At 42.0% G+C, this 25718-nt stretch overlaps 1 protein-coding gene across 3 annotated transcripts in view; it reads right to left on the bottom strand.

Moving 5' to 3' along the window:
- LOC135022950 (ATP-binding cassette sub-family C member 5-like) overlaps positions 1-25718 on the bottom strand; it is a 220705-nt gene that overhangs the window by 51813 nt on the left and 143174 nt on the right. The window contains exons 19-20 of one of the 3 annotated variants that reach the window (XM_063953356.1): positions 10686-10815; positions 3549-3702 (exon numbers count right to left, since the gene is read on the bottom strand). In XM_063953356.1, the coding sequence (XP_063809426.1) occupies positions 3549-3702; positions 10686-10815 (284 nt within the window). Of the gene's footprint in view, positions 1-875; positions 3509-3548; positions 3703-10685; positions 10816-25718 lie in introns of those variants that run through there. The other 2 variants (XM_063953357.1, XM_063953358.1) reach the window with 2 other exon arrangements.

Genomic DNA, 25718 nt, shown 5'->3' with positions numbered 1-25718 from the left:
GTCTTTACAAAATCCTAAAATGTGATCAAACTCATCTTATTAATAAATGACCTGTAACAGATTCTTACTTGGACATTATTTATGCAATAAAAAATCCAATATGAGGAAGAGTAACCCATGTGTGGATTACCATTTCCATTTGAATAACATAGCTAATCTAACCCAGGTCCTGTTGCTTATCAGGAAGGGTTACCACAAGCAGAATCTTTGGTAGTTCGGGATGGAGCATTCAGGCTGGTGTAGGCATCATTGTCACAGCATAGAAACATTTGCAATATTCTCAGTGGTCATTGTGGTTTATCAATCTGGAGTTTTAAAAACAATGGGGCAGATGTATTAAGCCTGGAGAAGGCATAAGGAAGTGATAAACCAGTGATAAATGCAAGGAGATAACGCACCAGCCAATCAGCTCCTAACTGTTAATTTACATATTGGAGCTGATTGGCTGGTACATTATTACCTTGCACTTATCACTGGTTTATCACTTCCTTATGCCTTCTCGAGGTTAATACTTCTGCCCCATTTTCCAGTAGTGTAATGTCTATAACTTTACAGTAAGAAATGGAGAACATGGAAGAAAGGTGTCAATCTTCCCAGTAGCGGCTTTCCCAGCAAATTCACTGAAAACTCAGAACATTATATGCACAGAGAAATCCAAGAGAACCCTATAATTACATACAAGAATCTAGAGGCCTTCATCACAACAATTATGTTAAACAGTATGACTCTACCATTAGTAGAAAACTGGCTTTCATAAGTGGGTAACTAGGAGGAATCACCTACCCAACAAAAACTGTAGTACATATGCAAAGTTGCATCGGAAGAAAACACAAATATCAGGACGCGCGGCCAGCGCCAGCATCCTAATCGCTTACCACTGACACTGCGGGTTTCCGGCGGGTCCTGTGAAAACAGGGCACCAGTGTCTGGCAGCCTGCGGCGATCTCCCTGCATGGCCCACCCTGTCTGGAGTCTGGTGGTGTTAGGCTGGAGTCCCCTCTGTCTCCTGCACGGGCGCCGCCATCTTTCATCTGGTCACATGATGGCAGGGGTCAATGAGAGACTATCCTCACTGACACTCCCTGCTGCATTCTGCTCAGGTATAAAAGGAGGTCATTTGCAAGCATTCAGGTTCTGTGCAACTAGTTACATTGTTAGTGTGACAAGTGAACTTGCATGTTGTCTCCTGTGCAGCTCTACCAGGTCCAGCTTTAACCTTTCAGCCTGTAACCAGTCGGGTCCAGTTTTAACCCTTCAGACGGTAATCAGTCCGGTTCAGCATTAACCCTTCAGCCGGTAACCAGTCCGGTCCAGCTTTAACCCTTCAGCCGGTAACCAGTCTAGTTCAGCATTAACCCTTCAGCAAGTAACCAGTCAGGGCCAGCTTTAACCCTTCAGCCTGTAACCAGTCCAGTCCAGCTTTAACCCTTTAGCCAGTAACCTGTCTGGTTCAGCATTAACCCTTCAGCAAGTAACCAGTCAGGGCCAGCTTTAACCCTTCAGCCTGTAACCAGTCCGGTCCAGCTTTAACCCTTCAGCCGGTAACCAGTCTGGTCCAGCATTAACCCTTCAGCCAGTAACCAGTCCGGTCCAGCTTTAACCCTTCAGCCGGTAACCAGTCTGGTCCAGCTTAATTCTTCAGCCAGTAACCAGTCCAGTCCAGCTTTATTCTTTAGCCGGTAACCAGTCCAGTCCAGCTTTATTCTTTAGACGGTAACCAGTCCGGTCCAGCTTTATTCTTCAGCTTGTAAGCAGTCTGGTCCAGCTCTATTCTTCAGCCTGTAACCAGTCTGGTCCAGTTTTATTCCTCAGCCTGTAACCAGTCTGGTCCAGCTTTATTCCTCAGCCTGTAACCAGTCTGGTCCAGCTTTATTCCTCAGCCTGTAACCAGTCTGGTCCAGCTTTATTCCTCAGCCGGTAACCAGTCCGGTCCAGCCTTATTTTTCAGCTGGTAACCAGTTCAGTCCAGCTCTATTCTTCAGCTGATAGCCAGTCTGGTACAGTACCACTTAGTTGTCCACTACATACCATAAGGCAGTTCTCACTGCTACCTAATTCCCATGCAAAAGAGTTATATTCAGCCTTCTCATTTCCAGCCCTGAGCCACAGCCATTGGACACCAGTCCTCATATGAAGCAGGTAACTGTGCATAAAACCGTGACAACAAAAATACAAAACATAAAATGATTGAACTCTGGGCCTAATTCATGTCTGTATGCACTTTCCTACGCAGCTGCGATTTTTCAGGCTGCGGACTTGCTAATGATCTCAGTAAAGCTACCACCCTGAAAACAAAATAGACGCCCACCGGAGCCATCGCTAAGTCCACAGCAACTGTGTACACATATGCAGCATGGTCCACAATAACAAGGAACATCAACTCTCCGAGTGAGTCTATGGGTATGCAGACTGGTCGCGGCCACCATGTTTCTCTACGTACATGATCACAGCTGAAGGCAGATATACACCCAAAAATGGCCATAATGCCTACGTTTTTAGCGCCACTCTCCATTACCTCTCCTAAACAGTCCCTTACTGTCAATCACTCTGCGATTAAATCTTCCCTGTTAGCAGCATTGCAAAGGTACCTTGGCACATAAACATCAGCCCTGAAATATCAATGAAGTAAAACACATAAAATGATTATTTTAGCCTGAAGTTGGTAAAGTTAATTCTACAATCTTCTGAATTATGTTTTTGCTTTTTTTTGTTCAACAAATTATGAAGTAATAAATGTTGTGGGTTATTAGTCACATGATATCACTCAGTGAGGACTAGATGATTGAGTCATGACCGGAAATGTAAAAACACAGATTTCAAAGAGTGTGTACTTTCTATTTAATTCTATTTTCAAATCTAGTTTTCAGTTCATTAAAAGCCACCTTATACTTCCCTTTCCATGTCAAACCAGGGTAACCAGTGGCTACAAAACACAAGTATCAACAACAAGCTAAGCATCACTATAGAAAATTGCATGAACCATGCACAATGGGCCTTATTCATGTTTGTATGCAAATGCAATACTCTAGGCTGCAGAACTGCTAATGTTAGCAAATTAAGCCGCCGCCCTGAAAAGAGATGCCCACCGCAGCATACATTCACGACCTATGTGCAAAAATAAGAAACGTTGAAGCTCAGGGTTTGTTTATGGCTATGCAGACTGGACATAACAGTAGCGTCTCAGAGGCCATGTTTTTACCAGTTCAGGCTCGTAGCTGTCAGCAGCTACACACCCCATGCATGCCTACGTTTTCCCAACCACTCCCCATAATCTCCATGTTAACACCTCCAAATGGTCACTTTCTATCAATCAATTTTCAGTTAAATCCTCATTGCAAGCGAAATCCCAGCGGCAACTTCGCACATTGCAATCACAGCACATGCGCAGTCGGCTGATAATCGCTCCGTTGCGTGATAGACATGAATTAGGCCCATAGTACATAATATGGTTCATCTTTTTATCATGGCTGAACCACCTGCATCGATAGAAGATTCAAGTTTATAACACAGCCAAAATCTGCTTTCTGGACTCATGAACCAGACCTTACCTTGAAATCCGGTTTACTAGATAGAAGAGCGCACTCAGAGGTACCACAGATAAGAGGAACCATGGAAACACTGAGGTAATGATACCAAGGCTGAAAAGGACAATGTTAATATTTTGCATAAGTTGCTCCATTTGGTTAGGAAGGCGTACATCAACTGAAATAGAGAACAACACATCAGCAGAAGACAACATATAGAGATCTGCTGTGTTTAAGAATTCAAATATTATCTCTTTCTGTCCAAAATAAGAAATGAAACCTCCAGAGCAGGGGTATTCAATTATTGTTCTGAGTGGGCCACTCGGAAAGTTAGGGCGATCTGGCGGCAGTACAATCGAGTTATGACAAAAAAAAGTATTCATTTTGTGCCCCACTCTTTATATAGCTCGTCTAATGTTGTGCCCCCACCACCTTTATACAGATTTATTGATCCCCTCTTTTTATTTGCAGGCTCTTCTCTCTGCATTTCACTATTTCTTCTAATGCTAACCTCTCCGATCTGCGTGCCTCATTTCTTTAGTTCAGGGATGACACGCTATGCCTTCATGGCATCTCCACTCACGCAAAACATAAAAAGCCCACCCATGGCAGTGTAAATGAAGTGGACGCAATGCCAGTGTCTGCACAGTTGGCCGATGTGGTCTACTGTGCATGCGTGTGAATCACACTGAGCATGTGTCACCATGGTCTTGTGAAGGGGGTTGTAGTGTGCAGTGTGACTGACAGAGACTGATTGGTGGGTGGTAACGCGGAGGTGACTACTAAAATGCAGGCATGTCACAACAATTTTAGGGGTGTTGGAGTCAGCGCCTGACTATTAGGATGCATCACTGGCACCTGCGGCTTCTTTGCTGTGGACATTCCGAGCAGCCATAGGGTTGCTCAGATGTCTGATGGTGTGACCAATGTATGCACGATGCTGCATCTTTGTGCGTAAACGGCAGATCCAAGTAGCCAACAGTGAGTGTGTCAATACAAATTCTGGGGGCAGCGGCATTTGCATAATCTCTCAGATCCGCCGCGTACAAATATGCAGCAGTGACGGGCATTGTGTCAACCTCTGATCTATATGTTGTATACGACCATCAATAATGACTGGCAGGTTACATCATTGCTGCTGTTGGGTAATTAGGTCTGCCATAGGGCATGCCATTTACCATGTCAACTTGCGACACTGCATTTATTACACGTTTTTAGAGCCACAAATAAACAACTGAAATGACATTTATTACATAAGTATTGCATCATCTATTAGCAGTGTAAGCTAAAGTCCTAACTTTTTAGTATAAAGTATCAAGTTTAGTAGTTTTAAAGAGACATCAATATTTAAGACCATTATGGATAAAGGGGCTAATTCAGAGTTGGGAGCATATCCACTGATCAATTATAAATAACAGTGTTAATATATCACTACCATAGTGTCAACTTTTGGCACAGGGAGGTAATCTTTTCCATTCATCATAGGTCAGCACCACACTTTGGCAGAAATATAGATGTGTGAATGTAACTACTGATGCTTAACTTTACAATTGATCTAATTATATGAATTTCAATCAGGTTTCCTAAATCAAATATTTAGCAACAGTAACTGTGGTTATAGTTCTACTAGACTATCCCTATGTGAGAGTGTGACCTGGGCGCTCACTCTGGTTGTGGTTGCTTTAAGAAAAAAACAAAGCAATGGTCTCTTCCTCAAGCCCTGAGGAAGAGACCCAGAATCTCGAAACGCATTGGATATCCACTCATTCTACCGGGACTACTTTGGACTACTCCTTTTGGACTGCATCACCATTAAGCTTGGGAGCCAGAGCAGGGCGAAGTTGGAGCACCCTGTTGATATTCCACCTGCGGCTCCTTTGCTTTCTTTTTGGTACGATTTATCATTTTATGTTCTTTTATATGTGTGTGTTGGGCTATCTGCAACAAAGCCAACACCTATCTCTGTTTTATTACCGTGTTATGCCATATGACCATAGAGCTAACACTGTTTATTACCTGTTAATATAATCCTTTTATTAAAGTATGACATTTTACCGCATGTATTATCATTATATATACATATAGAAAATAAACAACTTTGCTTTAATTTTTTCTTAAAGCAACCACAACCAGAGTAAGCGCCCAGGTCACACTCTCACAAACTACCATATTCTAAACACAGGGGGATTATAAGGGACCCCCATTTGAGTGTGCCCAAGGCTGCCAGTGACTCTAACCAGCGCCCAATAGAGTTTCTCAACTACAATATATCCCTATGTGAGCAATATAAACATCTAAGGGACCAAGGGCGTGATTAAGATGGGGATGCTAATGAATACGCAGCTGCGACTTCAGCCTTCCTCTTGTGTACTAGTGTGTGCAGCATTGTGCAAGCCCTGAGATGCCCACTTTCAATGCCCATGGACAGTGCAACATCCGCCGGTGGTTCTGTACTCTCCACCATCGACACTCGCACCATCGACACTCACACCAGCCCATGGCAGGCACAGTGTCTCCTTCTGAAATTCCTCAGAAATGTGGCTTCTGTGGATTCGGATCGGTGTTTTAGAACACAGCTGCATTTCCCGACATAGGGCCCGATTCAGACCTGATCGCTGTTGTGGGAATTCGCACAGTGGCCAACTATCGAATGACTGCGCATGTGTATACACTGCAATGCGCAAACGCATCGACAAACAGCGACAGGATGGTGCGAAAATTTTGAACGCAAGGTGTTTGCAAGGTGAATGGCAGGAAGAGGACGTTTGTGGTGGTAACTGGTCGTTTCCAGGGAGTGTCAGGAAAAATGCAGGTGATCCGAAGCGTTTTCGGGGCGGGTGTGGGACGTCAGCTCCGGCCCCGATCAGCCTGTTTGTATCGCACTGTAGGAGTAAGTCTTAGGCTACCCACAGACTGCACAGTATGGAAAAATCATTAGATGGTGAGTGAGTTGCGAACGGATTTGCAGATGTCCGCTGTCTGGCGGAATTTTCACACACTTGCATGAGGCGGGTTTTCACTCTCTATGGGCAGCGACTATCTGAATGCAGACCTCCGGAAATTTGCAGCACAGTGATCAGGTCTGAATTAGGCCCATGGACTCTCCAATAACACGCCCATGAGTCCGCCTGTTTTTCTGCATCCACTTTAGGCCACGTCCCAGTCTCTGCCCAGGAGCACCCATGATTATGCGCTGGCAGTTCTAATGTCAGCAACTCCATACGCAAGAGCAGTCTCTGCATACAGTCAGGGGAGCGCTTGCACCAGAGGGGTTTTCAGGACTTTTCTCGCATGTACAAATAATGGTTCAACTGCACAAACATTGCTATTGCGTCCACCTCTGAATCAGGCCCAGAATCTCGCAAGGAAATTTATCAGATACAAGCAATTATTATCAAAAAGAATTTATGAAACCATGATGTCCTAACAACATATTTTACCATTAGACTATATAATTGTACACCACAACAATTCAGTTTGTTGTATTACAGGGGCTTTTTGTAAGACTGTGTATAATTATAGGAAAGCACTGACATTATATTAATAAATCATCACTATAAAGTTTCACATTTTGTAATGTTTGAGGTTTTAGATATAAAATAATAAAGGATATATGGATCTATTCATGAAGCAGTGAAAAGTGTGAAGAAGTGAGCCAATGGAGAAGTTGCCAATGGTAACCAATCAGCATTGAAGTAACATTTATCATTTGCATACTAGACAATTGTACGCAGCTGATTGGTTGCCGTGGACATCTTCTCCACAGGCTCACTTCTCCACTTTATTCACTGCTGCATGAATAGACCCCATAATATTTTACCATTATATGAGTACCCCATAATAGAATGCTTTTTCTAGGGAATATAGATTACACCGTAACTGATGTGAATGATGGAATATTCTCTATAAGGCCCTTTTTAATATGTAAATGCTATATAAATAACTGCAAATAAGTAGATAAATAGTACAGCACATTCAATAGGGGTTTATCCACTATCCAAATAAACACCATAGGTCGGATGTAATAACGTCTGAGTTGGCCCGAGGTGCGGTTTTCCGGCATAACTCTGAATTTTTTTTAAAGTGGTAATCAATTACAAGGCAAAATCATGCCTTTTAAATGATTGCCGCTTTAAAAAAACGTTCGAGTTCGGCCGGGAAACCAGACTTCTGGCAAACTCAGACTTCATTACAGCTGGCCCCATAAGTGAAGGTTAGCCTAACCCAGGGATAGGCAACCTGCGTCTCTCCAGCTGCTGTGGAACTACACATCCCAGCATGCCCTACCACAGATTTGCTGTTGGGATGTTCTAAAACATGTGGTAGGGGCATGCTGGGATGTGTAGTTCCACAGCAGCTGGAGAGCCGCACGTTGCCTACTACTGGCCTAACCCATAGGCAACTATGATACCTGGGAGAGAAGAGCACAAATAATACAGACACAGGGGCTGATTCTGAGTTGAAAGCAAAGCTAGAAAAGTAACTAACTGTGCACCTTGGCAAAAGGATACTGCACTGCAGGTAGGGCCATACTAACCTACTCTCCTGGAAGTTGCAAGAGACTGACGATTTTTCAGGTAGTCCCCTGCATCCCCAAGAGAGTGGGTACTCCTCCTTCATCCTAGTGAAGTGTTCAAGATAGGGAGATAATGCCGGAAATCGCTGCTCCTTATGAAGGTGGCGGTGTTTGAATGTTGAAAATCCTGTCATTTTAGCCCCACCCCTTCATCGAGGACATCGATTTAACATGATGGGGCGGGGCCTAATGACGTGGACGCCTGGCCCCACTCCCCAAAGTAACCCAGCTGCATCTCCTCTCTGAGTTTCTCCTGGAAATGAGTATTAAACAACTGTAAGCAAGTTTGGGTAAAGCAGACTTTAAATGTGCAAAGATACTGTATTTAGATGTGAGAGGGACAAGTCATAGCTGAAATCTAACTTGAAGTAAAAATAAAGCTATCTAGCATTTGTGGGTTACATGCAAAAGCAGCCAGTATTTACCCTGCATGGTTCGTCTAAGTGCAAAGTTACTTGCTTTTTTCTTTGCTCCCAACACAGAATCAGCCTCACAGTTTCATGCTAGTGTTACAGGACCATAGTGGGACAAAAAAAATAATCAGATCTGCCACACAATACAGGCAAACATACACATACATTCCCAAAGACTACAATAAGAATTTCCCAAACTTAAAGATCTCTGAAAGCTCCATCATTTTTTGGGCAAATAACTTATGTATAAATTGTGTCCTTTTGCATTTCTATTGGTGGCACTACCAACCCAGTACATGCAGTGACTGTGGCCCGAGACACTGAAGAGAAGGGATACAGAAGTCTAGCTAAACACTGAGCAATCCATAGTGAGCATAGATATGGTATTCTTAGACATACCCAGGACAACCATCAGCAAGTGTACAGATATAAGGTGTCTGCAGGGCCGCCGAGGGAGGGGGAGCAGGTAATAATTACATGGGCCCAGCTTGTGGGAAGTGCCCGGCAGGGGCCTGGATCCACCCCTGCCCCCACTTCTTATCTGTCAGCAGCAGCCTCTTTCCCCAGTGTGCTGGGTTACAGTGGGGCCAGTAGTCTTCCCTCCTGTGCGGGAAGCTGGGGAAGTGATCACACTGATACATATTTTTTCTTTTTTCTTTTAAGAGGAGTGGGCATGTCTCCCTCAGTTAGGCCCTGTCACTGAAAAGTATCCGGGCCCAGCTCAGCTCTCTACAGCACTGGGTGCCTGGGATGATGGGGTGGCCTATTAATGCTGATGATCCAAGACATGAACTGCTTCTCATTCACAGACAGTTCGCAGTCAGAATTAATGGTGCTGCAGGTGGCAGATCAAGAGGGAAGCATAGTTAACGTGCCCCTTGAGTGAGAGGGCCATGTTGGAGCAGGTGTGCAAGCCTTAAAAAGGCAGCACTATGTAATTCTGCCCCTGAGTCTTGTGCACTGCGCTGCCAAGGAAGAAGGTGGCAATGTAAGTATATATTACAGGATTTTCACCCACCTGTGACTGCAGCTTTGTCTCCCCTCTGTCTTTATCTCTCTAGTTGTGTCTAGCACTGCCTCCTTCTCCCATGTGTAACTCTACCCCCCTCCACATGTAACTCTACCCTGTTCCACATGTGAGTCTCTTTCCCTCCCCATGTGTTCCTCTGTCCTGTTCCCATATGTGCCTTTGTACCTCCTCCCCACGTGTGTGTTTGCAATTCCTCCGCAAGTGTTCCTATGCCCCCTCCCAATATGTGTATCTGCCCCGGCTCCCATATGTGCCTCTATGCCACTCACCGTATATACCTCTGACCTAACTGCCATATATGCCTCTGTCCCCTCACTAACACGTGCCTGTAGTTTCATTCTCTCTCCTTTTATACCATCTGTCTCCCCATTCCATCTGTTCCCCCTTCTACTTCTCCAATCTACTCCCACTATTCACTTTCCTCCTGTGTTACACCTTCTCCGCATCGTCTTCCATTTCTCCCCTCTTCATGCCTTACAACTGAATCTGAGGATGGCAAATACACACTTTATTAAATCATCAGGGATTTTTCCCAATTCAAAGGCTTACAGCTGGCAATAAAACTGCTATCACCAACCACTGCTTGTAGTTTACATGGGGAAACCTATTTAACAGTACTTGTTTCACTACAATCCATGAAAATAGTTGTTATTTATTATTGTTGGAAGGCATGTGGTGACCCCTGGTAGCATGTGAAGAGATCTGAGCATATATAGGGCATGTATCACACTTCAGTACTGTGGTAAGCACCATAACATTCACCTTCTTTGGGTACCAGGGCTCTACACTACACCAGGCCTATGAGAGTGGGGGCTCAAGAAGTATGCTGGGGTCAAGTAGTGTGTGTGTGTGTGTGTGTGTGTGTGTGTGTGTGTGTGTGTGTGTGTGTGTGTGTGTGTGTTTGGGAGGGGGGGGGGGGGGGTGTATGTTTAATTTATACTGGGATCCACAATTTCTGATGGCAGCCCTCTGCATGCCAGCCATTCTGGATAGTTTGCTAGGTGCCAGCCTACATTGCTGCTATTAAGAGCCATAAAATAAAGAAATGATTTACAAGCACTTTGAAAAATCCAAGCAATTAAATGTGTTCATTGCTACATTTGTAAAATTGCTAAGGTCAAGTTGATTGACGTTGTACTCACCTTCATCCACGTCTTTTGTGAATCTGTTTAGGATACGGCCAAGAGGAGTTGTATCAAAAAATTTCACTGGACTACAAAGAACTTTTTGAAACAAAAGTTCATGTAGTTTTGTTGAGGATTTCAGTGTACTCTAGTAATTAAGAAAAAATATTGTGTTTTCTTGTTATTTTTTTTTTCTATTGTAAAAGCAAAGTGTTTCAAGTGATTACGCATTTGATGCAGACACTGGATTGAATTCATGAAAGACATTGGCAGTGGCAAATATTTCCCATTATTATGGACTATGCTCATACTGTATCTGGACTAGAAGTACTGTGTCATCACTTCTACTAGAGTTAAAAGACACACACAGTCTGACACCATGCTGAACAGACTGTCTGCAAACAAGATAATGGGTCATTTATAAAAATAACTCCAAAAGTAGTGCATGCAGCTCATTAAGTGACAGAATAACTTGTAAATACATCCTATGCTCATGCAGTATGAAGCGCAGAACTAAAGAATTGTAAAATCTTTTGACATTTAGGGGGCAATTAAATTTTAAGATATGGCCACAAAGAACTACCAGATTGTGAATCATAATCAAAATAATTGTGGCGGCACATTGTGTATAATTATTGCATTTTTATGATTATGATAACTGGAGCTCTAGTTCACTGATGTTGTGCATTCTGTGATACATAACAACTCACGTCCATGTATTTTAACATAATTTCCATATAAGAATGCTTGCAAAGTTCATCAAACTTTAGTCGTCAAAAACTCAAGGACAAAATTTACGGTCAACTAGGTGTGCCACTAGCCAGAACAGAGGCAATGAAGTCTAATGCACTGGTGATCTACACCGCCACCGGGAGCCCCAAAAGGGGATATGGACAACGCCGGTTGTGGCCCTCTGACTTGACACCTAGTGATAGGCTGGTCAGCCTTAATGGGTACAGTAGAGTAGTCAGACCAGCCACAGGTCAAAACCAGATATCTCAGAAGTAATGCCAGGGGAGAATTTAAGAGAAAATCATCAAACAGAGCAAGAAATCAATTACCAGAATCCACAGCAAAGAACCAAGGGAATCAAGGGCAAACGCAGGATTTGCAAAGGGAGGGGGGAAGGGGAGCAGTTACGCATATATGTGCTATATATATTGGCACACAGTACATAGCTCTGCTTAACTGGAATGGTATTATACTGAAAAATCTAACTAACTTCATATAGTTAAAAGGAGTTGGGTATGCATGACCGGCGGTCTCTATACCGACGCCGGAATCCCAGCCGTGGAATGCCGGCGAGGGGGGTGAGTGCAACAAGTCCCTTGCGGGCTCGCTGCGCTCACCACAGGTTCTATTCCCACTCTATGGGTGTTGTGGATACCCACGAGTGGGAATAGTTCCTGCAAGTCGGCATGCCGACCAGCGAGATTGTGAGCGGGCAGGATCCAGGGGTCAATATTGTATCCCGTTAAAAGGCTTCCTATGCAGGAGCAAACAGTGTTAGATGTCTGACTGCAGTGTATTAGGTTGAATGTTCAAGGTATGGCATGTTGAGAAATGGGTGTTTTAAATACAGAGAGATGTAACTTAAGGTGCACAGTTCATATACGCATGGGATTCTGTCTGCCCCGCCCCTCAATACATTAGTCAGCCATCATAGAGATGAAGTCAGAGACTTCTCCATCTCAGGACTAAAAAAAACATAATTCTGTCCTGGAGTGGTTCTGAGTACTCAATAACATGCAAGGTCAGAACATGTTAATCTGTAGTCAGTAGAAACTTATAAACACTCTGGAGCACAGGGAGGTGAGCCTGGGGGGTTTATTTACTAGAATGCAGGTTTTTAGAAGTGGAGATGTTGCCCATAGCAACCAATCAGCTATTATATTTTAAAAGGTGCTAGAAAATAAGTAGAATCTGATTGGTTGCTATAGGCAACATCTCCACTTCTAAAAATCTGCACCTTGGTAAATATACCTCTGACACTCTAGCCCCAAAGTGAGGTTTAAATAGGGTAATTGATTTGAATTTGGTTCTAGTCATCACATCAGCAATCGCCTGATCGCACTCATAAATTCTGCAGAGAGCTGTACACTTGCTCCTATAGCAGTGAGCGGGACACTAGCTACAGAGAGGAGATTAAAGATGTGCACCCACCAGCCTCAGAGAAGACTACTGCGAGGACTTGCACTGTAGGGATATTGGTGAGCAAAAACAGGATGACAGTGGTGTGTGACATTACCCCTCTTCTTTGGGTTGGGTTCCGAACAACCCCATAAAAGAATTCTTATGGAACATGTGGAGGCGTCAAAGAGCATGGATATCAGAAGATTTAACCCAACACCTTTCCTCTGGTTCAAAACCTTTCCACTCTACTAAATATTGAACAGCTGAAGGATAATATTTAGTAAAGGAAGAACAGTTTATAACCCAAGGCTTGAGAAGGGACACATGGAAAACATTTCAGGTCCAGAGTATTAAAGGAAGCTTGAATCTGCAGGCTATAGGGTTGATAACTTGCAGTGTAGTAAGTGATCCAATAAACCTTGGAGCAAATTTCATAGTTTGAACTTTTAACCAGAGATGGCGAGTGTTTAGCCAAACCTTGTCTCCGGGATCTGTCCAGCTTTTCTTATCTGCAAAGATTTTATAACGAGTAAAATGTTTATCCAGATTTTGAACTACAGGAAGCAAAACAGACTGATAAGCTAGAAGTTCTGGAAAAACAGGGCATAAACTTTAATGAACAAAGAATGGAAAAATGGCTGGGGACTCACGGAACAAGTTATTACGTGCAAATTCTGCCCAGGGTAGTAGATTCACCAAAACATAATGGTTGGCAGAGGCATGAATTTTGATTAACTTTCCGAGTCTTGATTCACTCGCTTAGTTTGTCCATCACTGTCTTGAAGAAAGACTTTGCTTAAAATCAAAACTACTGAAGACTAGGGGTGAAATTTAACAGCCTATGAGTTGCAGACTGTGCGGGACTTTGTGCCAGTTTGCCCGTATTTTTAAACCGGCAATCATTTAACAGCAAAACCAGGTTGGTTTTGCCATGTAAATGATTGCAGCTTTAAAAAAATATAGGTAGACTCGCAAAAAGTCCCGCACAGCCTGCAATTCACAGCCTAATAATACACTGCTCAAAAAAATAAAGGGAACACTTAAACAACACAATGTAACTCCAAGTCAATCACACTTCTGTGAAATCAAACTGTCCACTTAGGAAGCAACACTGATTGGCAATCAATTTCACATGCTGTTGTGCAAATGGAATAGACAACAGGTGGAAATTATAGGCAATTAGCAAGACACCCCCAATAAAGGAGTTGTTCTGCAGATGGTGACCACAGACCACTTCTCAGCTCCTATGCTTTCTGGCTGATGTTTTGGTCACTTTTGAAAGCTGGCGGTGCTTTCACTCTAGTGGTAGCATGAGACGGAGTCTACAACCCACACAAGTGGCTCAGGTAGTGCAGCTCATCCAGGATGGCACATCAATGCGAGCTGTGGCAAGAAAGTTTGCTGTGTCTGTCAGTATAGTGTCCAGAGCATGGAGGCGCTACCAGGAGACAGGCCAGTACATCAGGAGACGTGGAGGAGGCCGTAGGAGGGCAACAACCCAGCAGCAGGACCGCTACATCCGCCTTTGTGCAAGGAGGAACAGGAGGAGCACTGCCAGAGCCCTGCAAAATGACCTCCAGCAAGCCACAAATGTGCATGTGTCTACTGAAACAATCAGAAACAGACTCCATGAGGGTGGTATGAGGGCTCGACGTCCACAGGTGGGGGTTGTGCTTACAGCCCAACACCGTGCAGGACGTTTGGCATTTGCCAGAGAACACCAAGATTGGCAAATTCGCCACTAGCGCCCTGTGCTCTTCACAGATGAAAGCAGGTTCTCACTGAGCACATGTGACAGACGTGACAGAGTCTGGAGACGCCAAGGAGAACGTTCTGCTGCCTGCAACATCCTCCAGCATGACCGGGTTTGGCAGTGGGTCAGTAATGGTGTGGGGTGGCATTTCTTTGGGGGGCCGCACAGCCCTCAATGTGCTCGCCAGAGGTAGCCTGACTGCCATTAGGTACCGAGATGAGATCCTCAGACCCCTTGTGAGACCATATGCTGGTGCGGTTGGCCCTGGGTTCCTCCTAATGCAAGACAATGCTAGACCTCATGTGGCTGGAGTGTGTCAGCAGTTCCTGCAAGACGAAGGCATTGATGCTATGGACTGGCCCGCCCGTTCCCCAGACCTGAATCCAATTGAGCACATCTGGGACATCATGTCTCGCTCCATCCACCAACACCACGTTGCACCACAGACTGTCCAGGAGTTGGCGGATGCTTTAGTCCAGGTCTAGGAGGAGATCCCTCAGGAGACCATCTGCCACTTCATCAGGAGCATGCCTAGGCGTTGTAGGGAGGTCATACAGGCACGTGGAAGCCACACACACTGCTGAGCCTCATTTTGACTTGTTTTAAGGACATTACATCAAAGTTGGATCAGCCTGTAGTGTGTTTTTCCACTTTGATTTTGAGTGTGACTCCAAATCCAGACCTCCATGGGTAAATAAATTTGATTTCCAATGATAATTTTTGTGTGATTTTGTTGTCAGCACATTAAACTATGTAAAGAACAAAGTATTTAATAAGAATATTTCATTCATTCAGATCTAGGATGTGTTGTTTAAGTGTTCCCTTTATTTTTTTGAGCAGTGTATATACCCTATGTATTCTTATGGAGAGGACACAAAGTCCAAAAGACACTGCACAGGAATAGAAAAACCAATTAAGGAATATTAATGAAACCAACCATTCAGAGAAGGAATTTATTATCAGGACAAAAAGGGGTCCTTTAAAATAAATGGGGGTTGGAGGTGCGCCACTAAGCTAGGTAGCAATACTTTTTTTCTAGAGGTTATTAGTGTTAGCCACTAGTGGGCCTATCACTAAAAAGGGGCTTAGTGTGTGGCGCACTCTTTTGAAATAATTGTTCTATATATAAAACATATTAACTTTTATTTATATAATTAAAAATAATCACCATAAACAGGCATAATGTTTAATCTGATAGCCTGAAAGTGCAAGAATTAATCAAGATAAAATTGCCTATAAGACTAGAACCACAAAAATGGTATCAACGTCCAGTAATTTTATGTTACTGGGCCAAAAATTTGTATTTTACATACATTGATTGTTATGCTAGGCAAGACAAATATAATCAATTAAACAAGCCTAAGTGAAATATTATTAGAATTAATCTATGCAATTTAGCTACTGATAAGCTCCCTTAAATAATACTTTCTATAATATTATAGTCCAGATAGTCTTCTAAAAGAGATGTTCATATATTTATAGAGATCATCTATATGTACCTTTACAAGTGATTCCCGTGTTAATTCCAGGAAGTAAAAGGAAAAAAGAGAAAGGAACCCAATAGATAAATTTAAAGTTTTGTAACATTAAGTCACCCTTTGCACCAGTCTACTGTTCAAGACTGCTGTAACAGTGTCTATGTAATTTGATACAATTTGCATCCACCATTCTGCAACAATGTGTGGCTGACAAGACAGTGCATATAGGAGACCAGATATTGGATGAACTGTCTCAAATATTCATGTCCGAAAAGCACCTATCTGTGTCACAAAGGGAACAAAAAGTGCAAAAAAGAATGTATAAACACACATATGAATCTATATGATGAATTTCTACCAATTTGTCATTGCGGCCCACATGTATTTAGTATCAGAACAGTGCATATAGGAGACCAGATATTAGATAAACTGTCTCAAATATTCTCATTCAAGGAGCGCCTATCTGTGAGAATATTCTAAATATGTATGTATGGATATCTTATACATCCGTGTCACAAAAAAAGGCTAAGGGTGCATAGGAAATGTATAAACACATATATCAATCTCTGTGGTAAATATTATACCTATTTGTCATTGTGGCCCACATGTATCTGGTATCAGAATATATATGTGTGTGTGAACACAGATAGCAGTTCTGTGTTCTGACAAAATGGAAATGATCCTTTCTTTTAAAACCAAAATACCATAATAATTCCTTCCTATGAATGGTAAGGATTGTATGGCTAATATTAATATTGTGCAGAACTATAGGAATTACTCTCCTTGGAAATTAATCTCTTTAGTACAAGAAGTATCTGTGACAGATAGTCAGCACTTGCAATAATTCTCTGGCTCACTTGTTTGAATTAAATGCCAGCACATCAAATTTAACTCAATTGTTACTTGAGTAATAACTCCAGCTTTATATAGGCACATTGGCTGCAAAGTTGAGTTTAGGCATGTTATACTCCATCCTTGCCAGACCACTGTAGTAATAAATCACATATATGACCATATAATACTTTCTGCAAGATTTTAAACTAAAGTTCATGCGGAGCTGTAAGAATTACTCTCCTTAGAAATTAATGTCTTTGGTACAAAAGGTATCTATGACAAATAATCGACAGTAGTAGTTATTCTCTGGTTCTTAGAGATTAATGCCTTTGGTACAAGAAGTATCTATGACAAATAATCAATAGTTGCAGTTATTCTCTGACTCACTTGTTTGAATTAAATGTCAGCACGTCAAATCTAACTCAATTGTCCTTGAGTGATAACTCCAGTTTTATATAGGCACATTGGCTATAGAGTTGGATTTAAGCGTATTATGCTCTATCCTTACCAGACCACTGTAATAATAAATCACATTTATGACCATATAATGCTTTCTGAAAGATTTTGAGCTAAAGTGTAAAAGAGTCCCAGGTGTGTGAGAACGGATTCCCTTTCTACTTTCGTCCCATGTGCCACTATGGGCAGTGAATGGGAACGATGAGAGCGGGGAAGGACCGTCCACCTGGAACTGGAGGGAAAGAGCAGTGCGGGCTGCTTCTGCTGTCCACGTCTAACACCCCCCTCCCCTGTTGCATAGGTGCATTGCAGGGGGGCCTCCAGGTGTTATACAGTGGATGAGAGAGCGCCCTGAATACCTGATTTTTGCCACTGGATGTGCCTTTTAAGAGATAAATTCTTCTGGTGGTTTGGGCAAAGGAGAGATTCCAAGGGACGTCAGATGATAGAGTTCCTATCCCTCTGTATGCTCTATATAACTCGATCCAAGGAGGAGTCAGTATTTGTATCCACAGGGAGCGGGAGCCGGACGCCGGGTCGGGTGTAATCCCCGTACCACGCTCATGTCCCGTTAATTGGTAAGTGGTCCCCTCCGTGTGCTAGTTGCGCCCCGATCCAAGCTAGAGTCAGATCTGTGTGTGCTGGCAGGGAGCTGCTGCAGAAGCCGGACGCTGGGTCGGGTAGGATTCCCGTACCTCTGTTTCAGTTGCGCGTCATCGTCCCGCTAGTAGAAGGGTGATGGATGATGACGTACGTTTCGCAATCGGCTTGTTCACATCAGATGATTTGCCCAAACCACCAGAAGAATTTATCTCTTAAAAGGCACATCCAGTGGCAAAAATCAGGTATTCAGGGCGCTCTCTCATCCACTGTATAACACCTGGAGGCCCCCCTGCAATGCACTTATGCAACAGGGGAGGGGGGTGTTAGACGTGGACAGCAGAAGCAGCCCGCACTGCTCTTTCCCTCCAGTTCCAGGTGGACGGTCCTTCCCTGCTCTCATCGTTCCCATTCACTGCCCATAGTGGCACATGGGACGAAAGTAGAAAGGGAATCCGTTCTCACACACCTGGGACTCTTTTACACTTTAGCTCAAAATCTTTCAGAAAGCATTATATGGTCATAAATGTGATTTATTATTACAGTGGTCTGGTAAGGATAGAGCATAATACGCTTAAATCCAACTCTATAGCCAATGTGCCTATATAAAACTGGAGTTATCACTCAAGGGCAACTGAGTTAGATTTGACGTGTTGACATTTAATTCAAACAAGTGAGTCAGAGAATAACTGCAACTATTGATTATTTGTCATAGATACTTCTTGTACCAAAGGCATTAATCTCTAAGAACCAGAGAATAACTGCTACTGTTGATTATTTGTCATAGATACCTCTTGTACCAAAGACATTAATTTCTAAGGAGAGTAATTCTTACAGCTCCGCATGAACTTTAGTTTAAAATCTTGCAGAAAGTATTATATGGTCATATATGTGATTTATTACTACAGTGGTCTGGCAAGGATGGAGTATAACATGCCTAAACTCAACTTTGCAGCCAATGTGCCTATATAAAGCTGGAGTTATTACTCAAGTAACAATTGAGTTAAATTTGATGTGCTGGCATTTAATTCAAACAAGTGAGCCAGAGAATTATTGCAAGTGCTGACTATCTGTCACAGATACTTCTTGTACTAAAGAGATTAATTTCCAAGGAGAGTAATTCCTATAGTTCTGCACAATATTAATATTAGCCATACAATCCTTACCATTCATAGGAAGGAATTATTATGGTATTTTGGTTTTAAAAGAAAGGATCATTTCCATTTTGTCAGATCTTAATTTTGTCAGAACACAGAACTGCTATCTGTGTTCACACACACATATATATTCTGATACCAGATACATGTGGGCCACAATGACAAATAGGTATAATATTTACCACAGAGATTGATATATGTGTTTATACATTTCCTATGCACCCTTAGCCTTTTTTTGTGACACGAATGTATAAGATATCCATACATACATATTTAGAATATTCTCACAGATAGGCGCTCCTTGAATGAGAATATTTGAGACAGTTTATCTAATATCTGGTCTCCTATATGCACTGTTCTGATACTAAATACATGTGGGCCGCAATGACAAATTGGTAGAAATTCATCATATAGATTCATATGTGTGTTTATACATTCTTTTTTGCACTTTTTGTTCCCTTTGTGACACAGATAGGTGCTTTTCGGACATGAATATTTGAGACAGTTCATCCAATATCTGGTCTCCTATATGCACTGTCTTGTCAGCCACACATTGTTGCAGAATGGTGGATGCAAATTGTATCAAATTACATAGACACTGTTACAGCAGTCTTGAACAGTAGACTGGTGCAAAGGGTGACTTAATGTTACAAAACTTTAAATTTATCTATTGGGTTCCTTTCTCTTTTTTCCTTTTACTTCCTGGAATTAACACGGGAATCACTTGTAAAGGTACATATAGATGATCTCTATAAATATATGAACATCTCTTTTAGAAGACTATCTGGACTATAATATTATAGAAAGTATTATTTAAGGGAGCTTATCAGTAGCTAAATTGCATAGATTAATTCTAATAATATTTCACTTAGGCTTGTTTAATTGATTATATTTGTCTTGCCTAGCATAACAATCAATGTATGTAAAATACAAATTTTTGGCCCAGTAACATAAAATTACTGGACGTTGATACCATTTTTGTGGTTCTAGTCTTATAGGCAATTTTATCTTGATTAATTCTTGCACTTTCAGGCTATCAGATTAAACATTATGCCTGTTTGTGGTGATTATTTTTAATTATATAAATAAAAGTTAATATGTTTTATATATAGAACAATTATTTCAAAAGAGTGCGCCACACACTAAGCCCCTTTTTAGTGATAGGCCCACTAGTGGCTAACACTAATAACCTCTAGAAAAAAAATATATACCCTATGTATCCTTGGGGAATCTCTGTAACTTGAACACTTCCTTGACAAATAGATTCTCTAAATTAGGAGCAGAGGGTAATTCATAAAATGTACTGCCTTAGAAAAGTGATGTTATATTTTGGTTACCTTGATATGATGGAAGCCTAATAATTTATTTGCTTTAAAGCTCAGGAGATTTGCTATCCCTGGAAACATATGTTTGTGGTATGATTTATCCTTATATTACTACGTTAGAGGTTATGGTGTATATTTTTATTGCTATTAGTAAGCGGCAGTTGTGACTAGGAGCTTTAATACTCCCTGCAATACTTGGTTTGTTTTTTACCTCTTTTAATCCTGAAGTCTATATGTTTCAATTACTACTGGAAATTTGGATCCCGGGTTTCCTGTACTGTTATCTGTAAATGTATGTATTGTGTTCTCAGTTCCCTCCCCTCCTAGTGTGTCTCCCCTCCTTCCTTTTGGGTTGCAAACGGATTTCCTTTATGCCATGTTAGATGATTGTGGTCCTTCTGGCGCGGTGAGAGCTGGCTTTCCCCCTGACAGGAAGACTTTATAATGTGTTTTTTTTTTTCTATAAATATGTCTATTTTCAAGGTTGGATCGTGGAATGTAGGGGGTATCCACTCGCCAGTGAAAAGGCAAAAGATAATATTATACCTGAACAAGCTTCGATTAGACTTAGTCTTTATACAAATGACTCACCTCCTCTCTCCAGAGGCTAAAAAATTAGGCACGATGGGTTGGAAGGTGGTTTCGGATGCACCATTCACTTCTAAAGCTAGGTGTGTACTAATACTAGCCGTTTACAATTGGAGGTTGTCTCTTCTATAACAGACCCAGAGGAAAGATTCCTTATTTTAGTGGTTAGCATTTTCGCTACCCGTTATGTACTGTTTATGATATATGCCCCTAATGCACAATTGTTATTATCTAAATTGTACCCACTATCCTCCCTTCCTTTGATAATTGGCGGGGATTTTAATATTATTGGCTCTAAATTCATGGATACTAACGCTCTTGCACACTCACACTCTCTGCTTAAGTTAGGTATCTCCTATGTAGAGCTACAGCTTAAGGTAATTGATATCTGGAGATTTTTTTCACCCTACTGATATGGAGGAGTACACCTGCCTATCCTCGGCACATAACTCTCTCTAGAATTTATTTTTAATTACTATCGGATTCCTTGGTTATTAATGCCATTGATTCCAGCATTGGGGGTAATTCAGACCTGATCGTAGCAGCAAACTTGTTAGCAATTGGGCAAAACCATGTGCACTGCAGGTGTGGCAGAAATAACATTTGCAGAGAGAGTTAGATTTGGGTGGGTTTATTTTGTTTCTGTGCAGGAAAAATACTGGCTGCTTTATTTTTACACTGCAATTTAGATTTCAGTTTGAACACACCCCACCCAAATCTCTCTGCACATGTTATATCTGCCCCCCTGTAGTGCACATGGTTTTGCCCAACTGCTAACAAATTTTCTGCTACGATCAGGTCTGAATTACCTCCATAGAGCCGATGTCTTTGTCGGATCACTCTGTTGTTTGTGCCTCTGTTTCTACAACGCTTGATATGGGGTCCTTTAAATGTTGGCATTTTCCCACAGACTTTACCTCTTCCTTGGAATTCTGTAAGGAGCTTGAGGCCTATTGGGAGGAGTTCAAAGTTGACAATGCATAAATGGCCCATGATGACCCACTAATATATTGGCAGACCTCTCAGGCCATTTTGCGTGGCTGTATTATTGAATATGTGTCTCATAGAAAGAAAAGATTTACTTCTGAATTCAAACAATCACAGCAGCAGCTGACGAAGGCTTGTCAGGAGTTTAAACAAGCTCTCTCCACTATATCTAAGCAGCATTATTTAGATGCTAAAGTTGCATTCGATGCAGTCCTGGCTGCGCTGGTGAAGGCATACCTTCCATAAAAATGACAAGTTTTTCCATTTTGGGAATAAGACAGGCAGACTTCTAATTTACTGAATGATTCTTTCCTTGATTCTCTCATTTAATCACTTTGCTGCCCAGATGGTTCATTAGCCTCAAAGTCTAAAGATATAGCACAAGTCCTTTCTGATTTCTATGCAGGTATTTATAGTTAACCGTCTATTGATACTGATGCCAAATCGGCATTTTGGGATTCATTTTCCCCACCTTAACTAGATCCATTAATGGCAGCTGGTATTTGTTCCTCTATCACTGTTCAAGAAGTGGAAAAAGCTACACGTCAGCTTAAACCTCTTAAATCTCCAGGTCCCGACGGACTGTCGGGGGAATACTATAAGCTACTCTTGCCTAAACTAATAGACTTCTTAGCAGTGTTTAACAGTATCCTACTCTCTCATAAAATACCTGCCTACTTCAATGATGACATAATCCGTCTTCTCCCCAAACCGGCCAAAGACCCACATCTCCCTCCTATAGGCCTATATCCTCTTAAACCTGGATTATAAAATATTTACAAAAATTATAGCTGATAGACTGAAAGGTATGCTCCCTTCTATAATCTACCCAGATCAAACTGGTTTTATTACGGGAACACATTCTACAGGGAACATTCGTAAAGTTTAACTGCGGCCCGCTGGTTGAGCTACACCGGAGACCCTGATCCACAGTTTGTCCTATCTCTCGACGCAGAAAAAGCATTTGATTTTGTGAGCTAGGATCACGTTTATTCCATGCTGACGAGGTTTGGGTTTCCGCTGGGCTTGACTGGTGTGGTGCAAGCTCTGTATTCATCTTCCAGCTCTCACATATTGTGCAATGGTTATCTTTCAACTCTAGTTATGCTAAAGCAAGGTAACAAACAGGAGTGCCCCCTGTTACCATTGCTATTTGCGATTGCCTTTGAGCCTTTGGCAATAGCTTTGCGGCACCTTTCATCTTATTCGGGTGTTAAAATAACAGACCAAGAATTAAAAATCAGTCTTTTTGGGGATGATATGTTGCTCTTTATTTCTAAGCCTGAGGTTTCAATTCCAGCCATTATGGAAAAGATAAAGGCTATCGTGTAAACACTGCTAAGTCTGAACTCTCACTTCCCCCCGCTGCTTCTGTTCTCTCTTCTCACAATACTTATTTAATGACTCCAAACTAAAATACTTAGGTGTCTATATTCCAACTAACCTGTCTGCTTTATATAAAAAGAACTATAATAATAATAATAATAATAATAATAATATCTATCTCCTCCTTACCTCTTGGTCTTCCCTACCACTGTCCTTGCTAAGGTGAGTTGCTGTATTAAAAAGCATTATCTTTCCAAAAATCTATTTGCTCCAAATGCTACCCTTGAAACTTACCAAAGTCGACCTAGCATCGTATGACAAATTGTTTACAAAGTTCTTGTGGATCAATAAAAAAAACGCAGATAGCTCTAGCCAAGCTTAAGTTGAAACATGAAGAAGGTGGATTGGCTGTACTTGATCTATTAGCATTCTCTAGAACTTTAGCATTTCGATACATTTTGATTTGGTTGTTGGCTAGATCTACTTATTCTAACTACCACATTAAACAAGCCTTGGTGTCTCCTTATGATCTGAGCGCTTTTCTTCAGACTCCTATTCGGTCTTTGCCACTATCAGCTCACGACAACCTGTTGTTTTGGGACAGGCGTGGAGGGCAGTAAATAGGCCTTAGGTAGAAATCCTGAACACTCTGGTTTCATAACGTTCTGTGGGAATCCCTGTCTCTTACCTCTTATTGACAATGTAAAATTTGTACAATGGCAGCTTACAGGATTCATTGCAATTAAGGATGTATTCGATCTGGGGGGTGTTTTGCTTTCTTTTAATGATTTAGTAGAGAGGTATGGTGTACTCCATTCAGAATTTTTCATGCATCTCCAAATCAGACATGTTGTCCAGTCCAAACAGAATGCAGGCGCCTTACCATCTTTGCTTGCACAAGTTTCTAAAATTCCTTTGAAACTCAGTGGTTACTGTATATTGGGATCCTCTTTTGGTAAATGTTGAAAAGCTATGGTTACCTATGTTTACTAAATGATCCTCTGATTTATCTCTACAGCGTACTATGAGTGAGTTTTTACATCCTCTACCAGATATCCTTAAAGCTCTCCATTCCTCTCACCTTCAGGAAACTCATATTAAATTTCTACACCGTGCCTATATATCTCCAGGATCGGTATGGTATCCAACTGCACGGGTTGCTGAAGGTCAGTATACCGACATCGGCATACCGAGCGGTGGAATGCCGGCAGTAGGGCTAGCGCAACAAAGCCCCTTGTGGGCTCGGTGTGCTTGCCACGCTGCGGGCTCAGTGGCACGCTGCGCTCGCCACAGGTTCTATTCTTTCTCTATGGGTGTCCTGAACACCCATAGAGGGGGAATCACCTACCTCTCCAGTATACCGACGGCAGTATGGTGCCTCAGTCGGGATCCCGACGAGCGCATCTCCAGGTCAGAGGAGTCATATGGTCCCGTCTGATACTGCCTGCTGTCCTAAGTGTAGAGCACCTAATGCTTTACTGATGCATAATTTCTGGCACTGTCCTCGAGTGAAATAATTCAGGAATAAGGTGTTATGGTTTATTAATTCCAAATTTAAAGTCAGACTATCTCATTCTCCTGAAGATCTATGTGTTACTTACACTAGCAAAAAAAAACATATTTTAACCCAGTGGATTCATAACTCATTCCAGGTTTTCCTGAGTATATTCTTTCATGGCTTGAGTCTCAGGCAAGGACAATTGAAACACATGCCCTTGTGGAGGAATGTTCCCTAACATACGGTCAATGGGACAATCCCACGCCAGGTGAGAGGGGAGTTTTCCTGTAGCTGGTTTACTAAAGACATTGGAGAATGATATGGTGAAGGGAAGAGCAATGTTTGAACAACTGGCTGTAAACACATCTTTCAACTCTGAACTTCCCATGACAGGATTTGAGATTTATGCTAGTCCAAAACGGGAGAATGTATATGTAACCATGGCAGTCCATTAATTACCTAATTGATAGCGGTGGGTTTGACTAAGAAAAATTAGTTGAGAAACCCTCTTCATGTCTTTGGTATACTTGCTGTCAAGACAACAAGTGCAAAGGAACATGCTGCCGAAATGGTAAAAGTCAGGTGGTGCTGAATGGCATTCATTAACTGAGCTAAAGACTGCAGATGCTGCTTGACTTCAGTTTGGTCAGAATCTTGCTTATCCATCCGAAAAAGATGCTGGAAAAGGTTCATGGGCGACAGTTTACCAACTGAATCCATTCATTTGACCGGAGTATTCTGTCACAAACTCAAGGATAAAATAAGAATTTACTCGCCGGTAATTCTATTTCTCGTAGTCCGTAGTGGATGCTGGGAACTCCGAAAGGACCATGGGGAATAGCGGGCTCCGAAGGAGGCTGGGCACTCTAGAAAGATTTAGGACTACCTGGTGTGCACTGGCTCCTCCCACTATGAC

Source organism: Pseudophryne corroboree, chromosome 2 (assembly GCF_028390025.1).
Source record: "Pseudophryne corroboree isolate aPseCor3 chromosome 2, aPseCor3.hap2, whole genome shotgun sequence".
Classification (NCBI taxonomy): domain Eukaryota; kingdom Metazoa; phylum Chordata; class Amphibia; order Anura; family Myobatrachidae; genus Pseudophryne; species Pseudophryne corroboree.
This window is presented reverse-complemented; position numbering and strand designations above follow the sequence as displayed.